This window comes from Aulonocara stuartgranti (genome assembly GCF_965226115.1).
Source record: "Aulonocara stuartgranti genome assembly, chromosome: 10".
Classification (NCBI taxonomy): domain Eukaryota; kingdom Metazoa; phylum Chordata; class Actinopteri; order Cichliformes; family Cichlidae; genus Aulonocara; species Aulonocara stuartgranti.
This window is the reverse complement of record NC_138946.1, coordinates 19,145,352-19,164,838: the sequence shown is the minus strand read 5'-3', so window position 1 is coordinate 19,164,838 and position 19,487 is coordinate 19,145,352. Positions and strand designations below refer to the sequence as shown.

The window sequence follows — 19,487 nt, the reverse complement described above, 5'->3', positions numbered from 1 at the left end:
TGGCCACTCAATGATTCAGTGACCACTGTGACCAGATCTGCATAAACACTGATGTGCTGCTTTGTGTTGTTACAGTCTTCAGTATCTCACACTGAGAGCACTCTTTAAACCTTTCAACAGCAAAACAGTTAAACTAATGGGATCTCTCATCTCTAATTTTCAGCTCTAATCAGTCTGTTTGAATATCAGCAGGCCCATCACAAGGTGGAGGTACCCAGCCTTACTTCACAGTTATTGACAAACTCTTTGCAGTCACATCAAGTAAATTTAATCACTAGTGCACTGTTTTTCCAAGCCTTATCAAAACCATTTATTGACCTGCTTGCTTTTCACACCTTACATTTGCGTCAAATAGTCTAATCATTTAGATATTGTTTACTGTCTCAACAAGGGGCCAAATCTGTATGTTTAACTGTTAATCTTAAGGTAAAAACCAAAAAAATATCCGGTATCTTTTAAATTGTGGCACACACATTGAGAACTTGCTGTTTTTTCATAGAATTAATGCCACCTTGTGGCTTTTAGTGATCCTGGCACAGTCATCCAGGTTCATGGCCCATATGCAAAGCTCAAGCTCAGCTAAAAAACAGTAAAATGAGTCAAATTTGGGGAATTTGTTCAATTTTTTCGCCTTTCAGGTTCACAAAAATGCTGCTATTTTAAAACAGATAAATGTATTGTGACTGCTTTGCTTAACACTTTTACTCGTCTGTGGTATGTACCATGAGTACTGTTTAATCTCCAATAAATCTTTACTCTCTCTGGAATTTCTACTCATTAGTACTCATTTCTAAGCATAAATAAGTCTAGCTTGTCTTAAAAATATACTCTCCTCAAGTGTTCACATCTAGAAAAGAAATCTGTGGGTGTCTAGTGGGACAGATTGTTCCACATCCAAACCCAGCACTGTTGTGCTAGCACAAGAAAATGAATTACTCACACTGACGCATGCCACAGTGCAACTGAAAAAGTTTTTTTTTTATTGCACATTCATACTTGAAATCCAGTATTTGGTAGCAGAAGTAAAAAAAATAAAAAAAAAATAAAAATAAAAGCCAACATAGTGCAATATGACAGAAAGCAGCAACAGAAACAAATCCCAGCTGTAAAATGCTTTGTTTCCTTCATTCTAATGCATAAAGTCATCTTGAACATTATACATGATTGTAAAGTGGTATATATAATTTAACTGGCCTGGGCCATGCTTGATATTTATGTACATGATCTCAATCAAACACATAAGTGATAGCAACTCCGTGTTTTATAAGTGCATCAGTGACCACTGTTATAATCCACACATATAATCTGTTGTCAAGGTCCCTCATCATTAACATATAGCCAGTAGAACAAACAGCGAGAGCAGCATCTTTATGGAGCTTTTAGTTCCTGGTGGTGTAAAAGGAAAAGAAATATAAGTGAGAGATAAGGGAAGCCAGAAAAGCATTACAACATTACCCAAAAATCTATGAATCTTCCCTGTGATGGGCTGCAGGTAACAGTTTTCTAGAAATGCATATGTTTGATCTTTGAAAAAGGGAACACTAAATGTAACACCCGCCTTATCAACATTTACGCTTAGTCAAAAATTCCTTAGCAGCACTGCATCAACAGTGCCACAAGGACACCCGACGCAAATGACTGTTTTGCTATACCCAATACAAACAGAGCAAAGACAGATAAACTTTAAAAACATTCCCCATCAGTTACATAACAGTACTGAGGAAATGCTTTGTCCTGCAGTACTTGTGACCGATGGTGTGCCGCAGAGGAGAGATGAATGGTATGCTGTGGTAGTAACCACACCAAATAAAAAAGACAACTGCTCTTGAAGAAATATTCCAGTGTTTATGCATGTTTGGTTACTGAAAAGCATGCCTCCAAACATTTTGTATGTAATTCCAGGCACAGGATACGGAATCAGGAATATATTCAGACACATAATACATAAAAAAAAAACTACAATGTTTAAAAGTATAAATAGCAACCCAGTGTGTTAAAGTGTATTTTTGTGACAATGACATCATAGTTATTGTAATGTAATGCAGTCCTTTGAAACAGTAATAGTGACATAATACAAAAGTTGTTAAAGAAATTCAATACTCTGTGTGAAATTTATTTTTCAATCATGTATCCTACAAAATTAAGTTGCATTACTTTTAGGCTCTATTTGATATAAAGTTAAAGTGACAGAATACTGAAATCTTCCACCCAGTGACACCCAGTAACAATTTTTACGTGAAAAAAACAGATCTTACCATGCGAGGAGTTTTCTGGAACTGAAAAAAACAAACAAGCGAAATGTTAAACTCATTTCTAAATAATAGGTGACAGTGTATTAACATGAGAGACTGCCCCGCAGATCCTTTACACTGACCAACCTTTGATGGTGAAAGTGGTCTCCATGCCAGCATGGATATGGTCAGTCACATGACAGTGGAGCAACCATGTGCCTGGGTTTCCAGCCACCATCTCCACAGTCTGGAAGGTCCCGGGGAACAGATCAAAGACGTCTGCACGGTGCACAAGGTCCGTCTGACACACATAAGAGTGGTGCAAAAAAGGGGGAACAGCAAAGAGGAAATATAAATGGAGATATGATTCTTTCGGTGCGAAAGAAAGAATGGTCTTCCCGCTGCGAGTGACCACTAACAAAGCACAAACAAACCTTGTAAGTAAAGGTCTCTGCATGAAAGTGAACAGTGTGCATGTCTATTTCGTTGCCCATTCCGATGAGATACCAGTCAACTTTCTGGCCCTGAGTCATCTCCAATCCATGGAGGTTCCCATATAGCTTCCCATTGATCCCTGCAGCAGACACATTCACACACAGAATCAGAGACATGGTGCACAAGAGAAACAGGAAATGTGAAAGCAAACACACTTCAGCACACTCATCAAAAGCAAGCTGAGGAATAAAGGTCTGATTTTGTATCCAGTACAGGACTTTATTGAATTTAACCTCATTTCTACTGTCTGATAAAGAGAAGTGGAATGTCCCTGCTTCCTGCTGGATCAACTTTAGATGATGTACATTGATGTTTGTGGGCTGAATTTGGGGATTTGCTTGTTATTATGCGTTATATGTAATTTATTTTATCTTAAATAATTTGCATTTGAAACTTTTTGTGTTGTTTAACTCTCCTCAGAATTTTATTGGCACTTCTACACTGTGCCCTAACTTTACCCAGATTTGCCTATTTTATGATACAGCCAGGGGTTAAAGTGGGCCAGAAGAGGAATCCAGCAAAGATTCAAAACATCATTCAAGCACCGTCATTTAATGAGTAAGTAGACAGGTTAATGCATGTTACTACTGGATGAGTTTATTTTTCACGAGCTGCAGGCTGGCATGCCCTTCAGTAACAAGAAAACAATCCCTACGATGCCTTCATGGTACAGATATAAATTTGCAGTTGCTGAACTTAAGCATCTAGCTGCAGAAGAGGAGTGAGCATAAATGGAGTAACGTCAGGTCATTTCAGATGCAACTTTTCAAACAGCTCAACAGACACGAAATAAACTGTTTCTTTCACAAAATGTGTCTCTGACTAAACACCAGATTTAAATATTGATTAATTCCATCTTAAATCAACACAAGCCTGCTTGATCTCTGATCTGCTCGAGTTCCAATTTGCCTAAAAATTTTATGGGCGAAAGTTTGAACATGTATAATGAGTGCTGTGAAATTTTAGCTTCATATACCAAATGCCTTTCAAGATCATTTTTTAAAAAATGGTCAGTCGACCTGCTTTTTGCACGTTGAAGATTGTTATGGCCCTGGGCCGGCTGTGTACCTTTGTTGTGCTCTGTCTTTAAGACTCCACAGGTCCTTCCCGATTGGAGACCAATCAGCCGCTGCCAGCTCTCCAATCGGGAAGGACCTGTGGAGTCTTAAAGACAGAGCACAACAAAGGTACACAGCCGGCTCAGGGCCGTAACAAAGATATTCATGTTTGAACATGAATATCTCAAAAACTGTTTAATATAAAAGCATTCAAAAGTTCTTCCACAAAAGTAAAACTATTTTAGACAGTCCTGTCCAAACAGAACGGAGTTTCCAGATGGTGCTGTAGTGGTGCTGTAGTTATAAGTTATGTCTGTGAAGGTTCTCAGTCATAAGTTAGAAATTTATTTTGTTAAATTTGTGCATATTTTCTATTTTCGAGATCTGGGTCATTCCATTTCAAATCATCAAGTTTTTTTTGAATATTTTCTGCTCAACCATCTCTGATTTGCTGTCCTGATTCATTGTGGTGGCAACAAAAACGATTACATTTATACTAGGTTACATCAAGATCAACAGACATCAATTTATGTTTATCTTCTCTGGATATAATAGGTGAATATGTTTACTAAATCTAAAGTTTAATTCTTTGGCCAATAAGGTTGTTTTTCTTTCTGTGGCCCCGTTCACTCTTCTTACCGTGCATCTTGTTACTCTCCTCAAACTCTTCATCTGGAGTGAAGTTCTCAGGGTTGAGACCAAGGTACGTTCTGATGTTGTCTCCCAAATACCAGGACTTGTTTTCATCATGCACCATAAAGAGCAGTGCAAACTCCCTCTCCACGTCACTCCTCTCCCTATCGGGACCCTCCCCACGCTTCAGAGTCCCAGGCCTGCATATCACCAGAGGCCCCAGAAGGCCGCTGTACAGATCCTGAACATAAACAAACACCTTATCAGAATAAAATCTAATACTTCAACTCCTGCTTAAATATTCTAGTTGCGCTGTAAATGATGCGCTTCTATTTTTACCATAACAAAGTCAACAGTGGAGTAGTAGATATAAGAGATACAGTTAGGATCCGTGACCCCTGGACCAGAGCGTTCAGGAACATCCCAAGTTACTTCAATAAAGTTGCCTGAAGGTTCAGAGAACATAAAAAGTATGAATCCTACTGCTTCTTTAAAAAGCCAGCATTTTTTATGCCCGTTTAAAAATTCATTTCTCACCGGGTTTGACAGGAATGTGTCCACCGCTGGCCCTAACGCCATGTGTGGTTATTGAGTATGGTCGGGTGGCATTGTTCTTGAATATAATCACGATCTGCTCTCCTACTTCTGCTTTGATTATTGGCCCTACAGGAGAAAATAAAACTCATGTCATCTTCATTCTTCTCTTAGTAAAAACAACATAAAGAACTGTTAAGCTTACCTAGAATTTCCAAATGCTGCTGGTTGGGCTGCCTTTTCTTCTGAACACTGAAGGTGTCATCAGTATATTCTCTATACACCACCTTCTTATAGCGTGAGCCAATTCTGTTCTTTCCTTTTCCCACAAATATGCTGCCTGGACTGGGAGACAAGTAGCAATTTGCTTCTATTAACAAACAGTAATAAGTTATGGCATGAATTACAGGTTGTGGCTTCAACAATGAAACGTATCATCCTGCAATTATCTCACTCACACACCTGTCCTTTGGTGTGCTATGGTGTTTCTCCAGCTCCCAGTCTCTCTTAGGTGAATAGTCCCACTCTATTTCCTCAGCACTGATGAAATATCGCACAGTCTTGTTCAGCTTTGTGTATTTGTGATTTACTTTTTTCCCTGGGCACTCATTAACTTTATACCACTGCCTCATGCCACCTGAGTAGTGATCTATTACTGTGCAGCTCACCTCATACACACCTGTTTGGAGAAACAACAAACAAGAAAAGGTTAAGGATTTGGACACATTTATGTGCCTTAAAAACAGGGCCCCATGTGAAAAAGGCAAACTTAATAACTGATTGTGTCGCTCTTCGCAGAATGAACTGCAATCAAATGTTTGCAATAACTGACAATAAGTCTCTCACATCACTGTGCAGGAATATCAGCGCACTCTTCTTTGCAGGAGATTTTTAATTCAGCTACATCGGACAGTTTTCAAGCATGAACAGTATGTTTAAGGTCAAGTCAAAGCATCTCGACCTGATTTAAGTCACTTTGTCACGGTCCCCGTGTCTCTCTGGTTGGCCCACTCTGGCTACAGGTTTTGTTGTTGTTGTTGTTCGTCCTCCTCCTCTCTGCCTGGGTGGAGCTCGTTACGGGCTCTCGCTCTTGGCCCACGCACCTGTGTGATTGTGTCCACCTGCTGCTGATCTTGCTGATTTCCCCAGCTGCTATTTAAGGCAGTGGCACAGAGCAGCTCACCGCTGGAATGTTGAACCTCCTGAGTTCGTGCTCGCGGCATTTTCAAAAGAATCCCCTGTGTGTATTTTGCTGTGGAACTAATGTTAACTTCTGTGTGTAGATATCCCTCTTCTGGACCACATCACGGGACCTGCCCGGGTGTGGCAGCGTGTGTGGAGTTTTGGAGCGAGTGCGGCTGAAGAGGAGGTCGTGTGTGCGGAGGAGCTGTGGCGGTGACTGTGTGGAAGAGGAAGCGTGTGTGTGGATTTCCCCCCTCCTTCTCTCCCTGGAGCCCTGGACCCCCCTCCCAACTCACTGTACATATATATAGCACTGAGGTGATCCTGTTGTAAATAAATCTCCTTTTGGTCTCTGAGGAAGAACTGTCTGCGCGTGAGTCCGTTCAGTAGCCATGACACACTTAATTGGTCACTTCAACTTGCTGGTGTGTTTTGGATTGCCGCATAAGTCGAGTGAGCTTGAACTCAGGGGAACGGACTGATGGCCGGGCATTGCCCTTGTGGATTTTTGGTAGAGAGCAGAATTCATGTTTCCATGGTTCAATTATGACAAGACGCCCAGGTCTGGAAGCAGAAAAGCAGCTCCAGACCATCGCACTACCAAGAGCATATTTGACTGTTGGTGTGAAGTCATTTTGTCTCATCAGTCCACAGAATACTTTCCCCAAAGTCTTTGGGATGATCAGGATGTTTTCTGACAAATGTGAAATGTGTGACATCCTGGAAAAGCCATCGAGGAGTAACTCCTGGAGTAATTTTGGTCTCGCCAGACACAGGTTTCGGAAGGTTCCCCACTGTTCCAGGTTTTCTGTCACAGTGGTTCACGAGAATACTAAAGACTTTATATTTACATTGCTTTATAACCTGTTCCAGACCGACAGACCTCAATGATTTTCTCTCAGCTTTTTTCTTTACATTGGGGCTTTAAGTGTTACTTTTTGAGATCTTTTAGCCTACTTCACTTGTGCAGACAGGGTCTGTGTATGTGATTCCTTGATTCAACAGGTCTTGCAGTAATGAAGCCTGAGTGTAACATGTGAAAATGAACTAAGCTTTAACTCAGGGATAATTACTTTCTACACAGGGCTATAGGTTTGGATAACTTTTCTCAATCAATTAATGAAATCATCATTGAAAAACTGAAATATTATATTTACTCAAGTTATTATTTTATTTATTTTACTAATTATTAAAATATGTTTGATGAAATGCGAAAAAATAAGAAACCAGGAAGGGGGAAAAGTACTTTTTCATGGCATGGTAGATATAAATGCACAGAGTACAAAAACCTTTGATTTCATGTTTATTTCCTGTCAGTTTGACTGCATGTATTTTGAGTCAAGCTGAAGAAAAGCATGTGACAAAACAATGCAATAATAAACTGTCAGTGATTACCACTGCAGGAAAAAAGATGTTGTTTGCACCTTTTTTGCAAAGCTTAGCTTGCTTGGGGTTTTCCTTGTTTTGCAAATGTCTGCGCAATATGAGCAAACAGATGCTGTATATTTTGTGAATCTAGATCTTTGCTTTGTTTTTGTTTTTTTTGATGAGTGAAATTCTAATATTCTATTTTTATGATACATACCACTATTTAGATCCATAGTGCTAACTTTGCTACCTATCCATACTCCCCTTTTTCACTGCAGGAACAACCATATAGCATATGTGTGTGTATATATAGATATAGATATAGATATAGATATATAGAGATATATAGATATATAGATAGAGATATATATATAGATATATATATGTGTGTGTGTGTGTGTGTGTGTGTGTGTACAAAAAAAAATCCTAAAATTGACAAGAGCTGAGGTAAGTAACATATTTCCTAAAGGTGAATGTCTAGTGTGGAACAAAGTAAATGGCATAGCTAAACGTCATTCATTGTGGTATTTCCCTTTAGCAGAAGAGCCTTAAACATACATAAGGACAATGTGAACCAGATTCTCTGGTGGCCTGGATCTCCGACTACCTCACCGACAGACCACAGTACGTCAGGCTGAAGGACATCACGTCTGACACTGTGGTCAGCAGCACAGGAGCACCACAGGGAACTGTGCTGTCCCCTCTTCTCTTCACCCTGTACACCTCTGACTTCTGCTACAACTCTGAATTATGCCACATTCAGAAGTTTGCAGACGACACAGCCATCATGGGGTGTATCTGGGATGATCAGGAAGAGGAGTACAGAAGTCTGGTGAGGAACTTTGTCGCATGGAGTCATACAAACCACCTGCAACTCAACACCTCAAAGACTAAGGAACTGGTTGTGGACTTCGGGAGGTCTAGAGCAGGTCCACTGCTGGTTCAGATAGAGGGGGTGGAGGTGGTCAACAAGTACAAGTACCTCGGGCTGTGGGTGGACAATAAACTGGACTGGTCATGCAACACAGAGCACCTGTATAAAAAAGCCCAAAGCCGACTGTACTTCCTCAGGAGGCTGAGGTCTTTTAACATCTGCAGGAAGCTCCTGAGGATGTTTTACCAGTCGGTGGTTGCTGGAGTACTTTTCTATGCTGTGGTGTGCTGGGGGAGCAGCACAGCAAAGAAGGACTCATCCAGGCTGGAGAAACTGATCAGGAGGGCTAGCTCTGTGGTCGGCATGAAGCTGGACACTCTGGTGACAGTGGCAGAGAAAAGGACATTAAAGAAACTGATGGACATTATGGACAATGCCAGGCATCCTCTGCACACGGCCATTAACAACCAGAAGAGTCTGTTCAGTGACAGGTTGCTTCTCCCCAAGACAAGAACTAACAGACTTAAAAACTCCTTTGTCCCACACGCCATCAGACTGTTTAACTCCTCTCTGGAGGGGAGAGGGAGGGGAAACAGGAGGACAAAGGAGGGGGGAACAACTAAGCTGTAGTGCCTCTTCACCTCACTGTGCAATACCTTGTGCAATACTTTTGTAAATAGTCAACAGTGCAATAGACCTCAATACTTGAAATGTGCAATTCACTTGTATTTTTATTTTTTATTCCTATTTATTCTATTTATCCCCTTGGTATATTTTATTTATATTGTCTCTGTATTATATATGTGTGTGTGTGTGTGTGTGTATATATATATATATATATATAATATTCTGTAACTCTGTAACTTCTGTCGGTGCTGTGCTTTTTTGGAAATCGAATTTCCCAGAGGAACCCACCCAAGGGATTAATAAAGTTCTATCTTATCTTATCTTATCTTATCTTATCTTATCTTAATTTCCTGTTTGTACTGTATAAGCATTAGTGTATGCATCACAGGAGGCATCCACACAAACTTATGTAAACATGTTTATAGAGGATAACTTTAACTGCCAAACAAAATCTCAATGACAGATTATGTGTGTGGGAAAAGATGAAGTGTGTTGTTTTTGTCAGTGTGTGTGTGTGTGTGTGTGTGTGTGTGTGTGTGTGTGTGTGTGTGTGAGACTAACCAGGAGTGTCAGGCTTCATGTCGACAGCTACAGTGGTGTGAGGGAAAAGGTTGAGAGTGTCCCGGGTGGTGCTTTGTTTGTTGAAAGTGTTTCCCTCAAAATACACGCCATGGATGTCCACCTCTGTGCCTAACCCAAAGGTGTACCACCTGACTTTGTCCCCTGAACACATCTCCAGGCCAAGAAGGTTCCCATGCATGCGCCCATTTACAGCTGAAATGAAAAGGAAGATATAAAAATATGAAAAAAATACAAAGACACACCTGAACCGGGTCTCAAATATGACAAAATCTGAGTTGCAATCAACGCTGATTCAATAGCTTTTCAGATAAATAGGTAAGGTAATATCTATTCAGCTGATTCACCAAACAGACTGATTACCATGCATCATGTTGCTCTCCTGAAAGTCCTCGTGCTCTTGATTAGTCTCATTGCTGCCAAACTTCTCAATGTTCTCATCTAAATACCAGCTCATGTTTTCATCCATGACAGAAAAAAGAAGGAAGAACTCCTTATCTACATCCTTCTGTTAGACAATAGAGACAAAATTACAGAATCAGTAAGGCTCTTAAAGTGCTGCTAATTTGATTTTAAGGTAACATCACACAGAATTTAAAAAGCACTTAAAAATTACACATAAATTATTTTGTCCTTATCTTAGCTATCTTGTATTATTAAAGTTCTAATAAATTTGATAATCCCCAGCAACTTGTCAAACAAAAGGCAAGTGCTATTTTGATTTTAGCTATTTAAAAGTGTATACACTCAGAGGTTCCTTAAGGTTTTGGGGTTTTTTTTAACATGAGAACGTGTCTGAATACATAACCAAAGCAGCACCTGTCTGCCGTCATCCCCAAGCACTCCTCTCTTGCATACAAGAAGAGGTCCAACTAGTCCAGAATTAGTGTCTTTGGCAGGATCGGTGGCAGAGTAGTAGAGATAAGGGATGCAGGAAGAATCAGATGATGATGGGCCTTCCAGGACCTGCCAGGTGTAAGTAAAGTTCTCACCTGGACCAACATGGGAGCCTGGCTTTTCAACACCTGCAGTGTTGCAGACAAAGAAGTACAAACAATTTGGTTTACTATAACTTGCTGTCAGTACAGACAGCAGTCAAAAGGCACTGTGATTCTCTTTTCACTATGCTTAACACCTTAATATAATATCATATGTATTAGTCAAACAATGTGCACTTTGAGTATGAACAAGTTCATTTACAGCTTTTATTTCTTACTTTGTGTGATTAATTACCTTTTTAAATTTGTAGAGATATACTCATTTATTTCTTTGCAGTAACTCTTTTTAAAGTATCAGTAATGCAAATGTATGCTTTGGTCAGTCTGAACAGTTAATCATTAGTTTCAGCTTGTGTTTTTAGAGAATAAGTAGCGTCCCCTAAGAATTACAGGATATCCCAGCTCCTTGACTTACTGAGTTAACTGTGCCAGTATTATTTGTGTTTGTATCGTTGCTTCCTCACCATCCTCATAGCTGCTTCCCTGGAAGTGTTTATCATAATGAAGGCCATGAGGCTGGATGCTGTAGTCTCTATCAGCCTTATTGAGGAATGTCACTCTGAGAGTGTCACCCTCCTCTGCCCTCAGGACTGGACCTGTATGAATAGAAAAGGAACACTGTAATCAGATAAGAGATCTTGAGACTTAGTGAACTTGATGAATTTGGTGAATTGTTTCAGGAAACGTATAACAAAGAGAAAAGGTGACTTTTATTCAGAACATGGTGAAAAAAGGGAGGACTTACCCAATAGTCCTAAATGTCCAAGATCAGCTGATTTCTCAGTAGTGAAAGTATCATCTGTGTACTCTTTGTATATCACTTTTATGTATTGACCACCGAGCCTTCCATCATCTCTGCCAAAAAACACATCTGATGGACTACAAAAGAAAAAGATGGGATAGTTGGAGGAAGAAAATGAAGCAAAAACTGTAAATGTGGGTTGTAGTAAATATTAGGGGTGCAACGATATTCGTATCGATATTGAACCGTTCGATACAGTGCTTTCGGTTCGGTACGCATATGTATCGAACAATACAACATTTGTAATTTATTTTATCAATTTTCCTTCTGACGATGCTGTCTGTGTTGAGCGCTCAGTGAATCTGTGTTCGACTACTCCGCCTAGGCTGCACTGTCCAGCGCAGATCCACTGAGCGCTCAACACAGACAGCATAGTCAGAAGGAAGAGCGCAGGGCAAGCTAGCGAGACAGAAGTTAAGCTCTGCTTGCAACAAGCAAATTGAACCTCATTCAGATCTGGCGTTTGGAATTATTTTGGTTTTCATGTGACGTATGACCCTGAAGGTAAGCGAGTCATGGACTAAAGTAAAACAGTATGTTGGATGTGCCATGCAATGCTCAATTACATTGGTGTGAACTAGTGTGTTAGCGCAGGGGCTCGTTAACGTGTTGGCCGTCTAGCCCCATGCACGGAGCGATCGGCGGTAGCTCGTTAACGGAGATTTGCCGTGTTGTGGCGTTAAGGTTATTTCAACGAGATTAACCTGAAAGCACTAGTGGGAACACAACGAATATGACTGCACATTTACGCCGACATCATCCTAGTGCAAAGACAAAAACAACAAGCATGCTACTAACTTTAGCCGAGTCATTTAGACAGCTGTTAGCACATGATTCTCCTTATGCTGCTGAGAATATAGCCCAGAAGAAGCGGATAGTATAGCTTTTATTTTGGAAAGAGACATTTCTCTGTAATAAACTCTCTTTTCCAAAGATGAGTGATTCCTCAATCAGATACAGGGCTTGCAATATCGCTAGCCCGACGTCCCGGAGCTAGCGATTTTTTCAGTCGGGCTACCAAAATCTATCTCTGCCCTGCCCGTCGGGCTATTGTACGAAAAATATATGTCAATGCTTTTGCATTCTTTCAGAAATGTAGCTGGGTAATTATGTCATTGGCATCGGTGAGCCACTGTCAATATGTGACATATTGAAATCGCGTTTGAATTTGCGCTTGTTTTTTTTGCTTTTACTTTGCAATCGTGCGAACTGTGTATAGAGAGCGACAGCACTGATCTGTGAGTGATGATAATTTGTGCACCAATTCCTCTGACATCGTCTTATCAATCGTTAGCTTACTATGCAAACATGACAAGTGAAATCTCCCGCAGCTTAAACATGTGAGAGGTTGGTCGCGCAGAGAATCGCTGAGCTTATGTGAGTGAGTGTGTAAAAGCATTTCAGTTCTGCTGAGCCAAATAAGACAGGTCAGGGTGAAGAAGTGACAGCCAAAGAAAAGCTTACCACAAAACGGAGAAGTTATGACAAATCAGACTATAAGGCAAAAAGAAAGTGCAGCTTTATGGTTTCATGGACAAAAGAATTTCTGTGGCTGCAATATGACGAGCTAAATAACCAGGGCTGCACATAAGTGGTCCGCAGGTGCGCATTCGCTGTCAAAATAAAAAACACGCACAAGGGTTAGGGTTAAATTTTAAAACTGTACTTTTGAGTTAAAATATATATTTATAATTTTAATAAATGACAAATTAAAAATGCATGAACATTTTTTTGTATCGAAAAAATATCGAACCGTGACACCAAAGTATCGAACCGAACCGAACCGAACCGTGAATTTTGTGTATCGTTGCACCCCTAGTAAATATGTGACCTAGATGTAAAAGCGATGAGAAATGTCTTACTTGGACCTTAGTTACTTACTTAGAACGAAAACTGGTGTCAGATCAGCAATAAATACCAGATAATAACAGATGGGTTGCTGCATGATCATCTAGACTGTTGAATCTTCACAAGCTACTCCAAAATTGAGAATTCTATTATCTGATGTGAAATCTTTGAAAGCCTGCCACCTGCCCGCACCTTTACACACAACTCTGACTCTCTATTAAAAGATTTCCTTTTGTCACCAAGGAGCTGTCACTACATTTCAACTCTCCATGCAAGTTATGAAAGATGACGTGCTTTTCAGTGCATAAATAAGTGTAAAAATTGATTACATATAAATTGTTTTGATACTTTCAAACTTTATTACAAGGTTTTAAACTATTTTTTTACTTGTTGCACACAGAATCACATTGTTCACCTGCATTACCGTCATGCTCCACCTGGGGGCTGTGACCCATGCTCTGGAATTGGTCACTCAAACCAGACCACACAGCCTGAATGAGCATCACATGTACTGTATAATCAGCCCCTTCCAGGGGGCATGCACACAGAAAGTCAAGCCCCATTTTAGAGTTAGGAGTACTGACAGAGATAGAGAGACAAGATCAACCCATAAAGGTATCTTGAGTGTGTTTTGGGGGAAACCTGGCATGAAACTATGTTGGTTTGACTGATGGTGTGTTTGGTTTAAGTCTCTTCTTGAGTTTTTTGGGCTAAATAATAAATCAACTTTTATTTTGAGATACATGTAAACCATTATTTAGACTATCTTGATGCATGCTCAATCATCCAGGTAAGTAAATCCCCATAAGTTGATTCTGTTCATCTGGATGTAGCGTTGTCCAGAGAACAGAATAAACTTTTGGGGCATTATTTAGACTGCATTTTGCAATATGTTGCTCACCTATCTGCTTCAGTAAGGGATACATTGCTGATCAAATCCCTTCCTGAGGGGGCATAGTTCCACAGGACTTTCTCTGCCGCCAGGTAGTAATTCCTTACAACTCCACCTGTCAGCATGGATCCGGCCTCATTGTTACACGACCTCACTTCATAAAAGACCTGCATCCCAGCTGGAACAGCACACACACAGACACACACACACACACACACACACACACACGTACAAACCATAATTTAGATAAGTAAAAACTCACTGAGATGTAGACCTTTGAGCAGGTCTCCAGGCTACAGTAACTGTCTATAAAATGATAAAAACATTCCAGAGTTCATTTTAAATGTTTAACTTGCTTATCTTTTAGGAAAGTGGGTTTACTCTCAAAATTCTGAGCAGATCTACAACATGTAAAACTGTCAGTTGTGTGATTTGCAGCCTAAATAGGTTTATAAAACAGTAATGTTACTTTTTTTTTTCTCAAAGGGTCAGGAACAAGAGAGAGCCATTATAAAAAGCACAGCCTTATAAAAAGTAATAGTTCTTCACAAGAATTAGCGGTAGTCATTGTATGACTCTCTCAATGTTATGTTCAATAGATTTTGGGCAGCCTGAAAATAATAACAAATAATAAAATGTCTGCTCATACCCTTCAGCTTTTAAATTCAGCTGAGTTCTAGAAAGTGTTTTACAAGTCCAGGCAGGCTCAGAGTAGAAATACTAATCTCTGCTGTGGGAATGCTCAGGCTTTGACAAAACAGCAGCACCCCCATGAAAAGGGTATTTCCTTTGTCAGCAAAGTGCTGTAGCAGAAGGTCAAAGGTGACACATAGGTTAAAGGTCAAGCATCCTACCCTGCAAGTGGTCATTAACCTGGCAGGCCAGCAACCACTTTCCATTTGCTTTTGGGACCATCTCGGCTGTTGCGAACGTGGCTGGGAACAGGCTAAGGACGTCAGTGCGGTGACCACGGTCCAGCAGGGTATTCCCATGGAAAAATGCAGAATGAATATCTACCTCATTACCCATCCCAAACAAATGCCAGGCTACTGCGCGGTGCTGACATAACTCGATTCCAGGCAGGTTACCAAACATGTACCCATTAATAGCTGTCACACAGAGAAAAACACACACAATCAGAGGACAATGAGACATTTAGCCATCAAAAACCTCTCCTACAGCCTTTGTTGTCAGAATTAGAAATGTGAAGTGAATTCCCTGTGAACACATTTTAAACTATATGATGCAGATTGCTGAGTTGCATCAGCTGGTTTGGCCCGACTGAATGTGTGCAGTTAGTCCAGTATTAAATGATCCTAAAAAGACTTTAAATATCTATCTCTCACCGTGCATAAGGTTGGACTCTTTAAAGTCTGGGTCTTCTGGGTCAACTGTTTCTGGATCAAAACATCTCTGAATGTTGTTTTTCAAGTACCAACTCATGTTTTCGTCCACCACACTGAACATTAAGAAAACATCCTGGTCGACATCACTGCGGGCGGACTTTGCGGCAGAGTCTCCCTCGGCTGCATTTAGTTCATTAGTCTCCTTCAAGGCTCCTGCACTCAAAGAAAAGGAGCATGCGTAATCTTTGTTTCCTTCTGGTGTCCCACTGTGTGCGATTTTCACGGCAATCCTTCGTTGGCAGTTTTTCAAGTAAAGCAATTTTTTTATGTTATTTTTACAAAGGCTGTTTCTGAATGAGACTACTGGCTTAGGATGTAGAAATACATTTGATTTAACATACAATTTGTGCATACAGAAAGCTGCATACAGCAGGCAAAACACTGTATGAAACACACCAAACATACAATCAAATATATTTGCCAAATATATTTGTACCTTTCTTGCATGTGAGTAACGCCCCAATAAGTCCTGAGGAGATGTCCCTGGGGGCGTCAATATGAGAGTGGTAGACCCAGGTCAAGCAGTTGGCATCATCATCTGTGGGGCCAAACTCAGGTTTGACCTCCCAGCGGTAGGTATAGCTGCCTCCTGGAGGGACACAGTCATCTTTCTTCAACTTGCTTGATGTCCCGTCTGGATAGAGTGCACCTGGTACACGAAGGGAAAATGTTTGCAAAGAGATCACTCTGGTCAGAAAGCAGCCGAGCAGAGATATTATAGTTTATAGTCTCAATAAGAATTTTGTAGAAAATATTAGAAAACATTTACAAGGATGTTATTTAAAGCAGGTTTCAAAAGTCAAGGTAGTATTCATTTTCTTTGTTGTTTTTTTTCTACTTTCTGGTAAGCCTTTAGTTTCTATGGCAGTGTGTTTGAAAACAAAGCATAAATGAGAAGTCACGAGAATACTGATCTTTGATACAGTGTGAATGTCGGGACAAGGTTTAACAAATTAACTGCTTTCTCAGTTCTCAGTATCTTAATGTGCTGACACCACTGACATGTGATCTCATTATCTTTCAGCTCAAGTTCCAGTTTAAGCAAAAAGATGCCACTTAGCGTTCCTCATGTTTAATAAAATTGCTGATTTTAAACCATGACACAAAGTATAACAATAATCATTCTCTATTTTAAGTAGGAAAGGACTGCAGCTGTAGTCTCAATTTCCACAAGGCTCTCAAGTGTACTCCGGCAGGATTTCCCCTTCACATGATTGGGGTGGGGGTGGGTGGTGTACGAGCTTCTTGCATAGCAGAGAGCTGTAAAGTTCAGAAAACCTAAGAGACATATCTTTATAAAACATCTGCCATAGCAGTCACTCATTTTCTGGAATTGTGATGTGCCACTTTTTCTTCTGTTTCTTGGAGAACAGTACCACGCCTTCTTGGAACTTCATAAACAATGTTAGCTGTTTCATGTAACTTCAAGCCCTTTTGGACTTTTAAAAAGTTATATTATTCAGTTCTTATTACAAATTTTGAACACAGCAACAATCGGTATCATTCAGTATGAATAAATGACACTTTGTAACCCTCACTGACAGCACTTTGTTCTTGTAGGTGTGACTCTGTGTGCAAAAGCACCATGAATTTTTCTGTCTATATCCAGTAGTATGGAACATTTTACCTTCTGTATCCTTCTCATAGAAAACCCCATGGGGATGCATAGAGTAGTTCCTGGTTGCAAAGTTCTTTAAGTGGACAACAATAGTTTCATCAACCTCAGCACGCAGTATGGGTCCCAGGAAGCCCAGCCAATCAGGTCGAGGAGACAGGCGACTGTATGAAGCATCTGTATACTCTTTGAACACAGCTTTCTTGTAAATACTTCCAATTCGATGGGGCCCTCCCTGTAGGAATATTGATGCATGCCTGAGAAAGTTTGAAAAGGAAACAACAAGAATGTGAGACACACAGTGGAGCGATTATACAGAATTCCGAGAGTGTGTAGGAGACAGACAAGAAAAATACTTTTTTTTTCTTCTTGCATTTGTATTTGTTAGGGTCAACGTCAAGTTCCACGCTGCAACACCAACTTTCAATCAAACTTGTACAAATATAGCAAAAGTAAGTGCATTGCCTTTCTAGGTTTTCACAAAAGGCTTTGATAGATCTTTTAGTTTATACAATTTTGATTATTGTCTAACGGCTAGAATTTCATTGTAGACCAAACAAGAACTAGATCTTACCTGGTGTAAGAATAGATGTAAAGCCACTGAACAAATTGCATGTGGTTGCAGGTCTTTAACAATTAGACATATCATTATTTTAATAACATGTTTTGGGGAGCTAATAACAGGTTGTTGAAACTGTAGCTGATGCACTTTTGGAAGTAAGATTATCTTAAATAGATTCTCAAATGATTTTGACTGAAAACCTTGATGCCTGTCTGATTACCGCTGTTTCAGTCAGAACCCGAACAAAGCAAAATAGTGCTAACATTGCTCCAACACTGCTTATTCGTTTCCCCTTCTCTGTCTTATAATACGACATATGGCTTTATTAATCTAATGCCATGCAAACGCATTGCAAGTTGATTTGACGCAATTCCACATTTTAAATGATGGGATACAAATGGCAGGAAGAAACATCTTAAAGCTTCTTGTGAATTCAGTTTGCCATGAAATGGGAGTGAAAAGACAATATGATATCTAACAAAGATAAACATGCCCTGCAGTGATTAAACAGCTTGAGACAGTTTAAGTACAGCCTGTACACTTTGAGAACGTTATTAGCACGTCCAGAGGTTCAGTTAAATTTAGGAATGCCATGTATTGTGTAAGAATGAAGCAATTCCCTTATGCTTCACAATTATTTATTTCTCTGACAGGAAGGACAAAATTGTCTCAATCATTGCGCAACACCCATGAGCATTCCTTCATTTCATGAAAAATGTGCAAATGTGTCCAGTCTAATGTCTTCTTTTTTAATATAAGAAAGGGATTTTTGATTATTAGGTATTGGTTCCTGAACTATAACAGCAGAAACACAGACAAATGTTGTGAGTTGTCAATGCTTACATGTGATGTAAGTACAAGCCGCATTAACAGTATTATTTTATATGGGTTTTTTTTCTAGAAATTGAAAACTGTGAAATGCAAGGGTCACACAGTCTCATTGTCACATCTCTCATTAAATTCCTAACCATGGTGTGATGCAAATGCTTCTGTCAGACAGGATCTCTGTGCCTCCTTTTTGGTGATTGGCTGCACATAAAGACACATGGCAGATAGATACACAGTAAAGGAAGCCTCTAATCTAATGAAAGGAGACAGTAATTCGCTGTTAGTCATTGTCATCTTTCCTGCACATCCGTTAGACTGCCAGCAAAGCACACAAAGTCTAGACACTGTCACACCCCGAGCACGCGACATAACCCACAAGTTTTGCACTAAAACTTTTTTGTATCTCTAAACTGTCTTTTCTTTCGCGGTCTATTTTTTATTCCCACATGAGTTATAATGACTTTCTACTTGTGAGTGATCTTAGACATTATATATAAAGGCGCTAAAAATAAAAATGAATATTTACAAGCAATTAGTGCCGCCACTATCTGAGCATACTTTTCCGAATGTCAACTCACTCATCGTCTTCGATGTCTTTCCCGTTAAGCAGGTTTTTTCCACTTGGTGCGTAATCCCAGAAGTCCTCAATGATCCCCACATAATAAACTCTCTCCCTGCCGCGCTCCCCGCTCGCGCCCAATGAAAGAAGAAAAATCAGCAAACAAGTTGCAAACAACCCCAAAGTCCGTGCCATATTCAGCTGATCGCAGTCTAAAATGCTGGCCAAAGTGATCAGCGGGTTTTGCTGGTACAGGAACAAGGGGTAACCTTCTTTCACTCTTCCATGTGACTGCGAATGTCCGTCTGGACCGCAGCGCTTACGAAACTCAAAGCAAAACAGTCAGGCTATTCAGCCAGAGGCTACGCCTCCAGTAGTATCTGATGTGCAGGGATA

At 40.1% G+C, this 19,487-nt stretch overlaps 1 protein-coding gene across 1 annotated transcript; it reads right to left on the bottom strand.

Moving 5' to 3' along the window:
- Positions 1-952: 952 nt before the first annotated feature.
- Positions 953-19,424, bottom strand: hephl1b (hephaestin-like 1b). Its single transcript, XM_082548336.1, has 20 exons — positions 19,111-19,424; positions 17,155-17,399; positions 15,964-16,176; positions 15,468-15,680; positions 14,976-15,230; positions 14,131-14,299; positions 11,325-11,458; positions 11,044-11,175; positions 10,401-10,606; positions 9,945-10,089; positions 9,564-9,776; positions 5,414-5,630; positions 5,157-5,296; positions 4,955-5,080; positions 4,757-4,863; positions 4,424-4,658; positions 2,666-2,805; positions 2,379-2,532; positions 2,256-2,276; positions 953-1,386 (listed from the first exon to the last, which is right to left on the bottom strand). The coding sequence occupies exons 1-20, from the start codon at positions 19,284-19,286 to the stop codon at positions 1,328-1,330; spliced, it is 3,300 nt and encodes a 1,099-aa protein (XP_082404462.1). The 5' UTR covers positions 19,287-19,424; the 3' UTR covers positions 953-1,327.
- Positions 19,425-19,487: the final 63 nt, after the last annotated feature.

Coding starts and splice junctions, on each gene's coding strand:
- hephl1b (XM_082548336.1), bottom strand. CDS start 19,286: ATGGCACGGACTTTGGGGTTGTTTGCAACTTGTTTGCTGATTTTTCTT. Junction 4,864..4,954: donor ACACATTCCTGTCAAACCCG/GTGAGAAATGAA, acceptor CTGAACCTTCAG/GCAACTTTATTGAAGTAACT. Junction 2,806..4,423: donor GGAGAGTAACAAGATGCACG/GTAAGAAGAGTG, acceptor TGTCTGCTGCAG/GGATCAATGGGAAGCTATAT.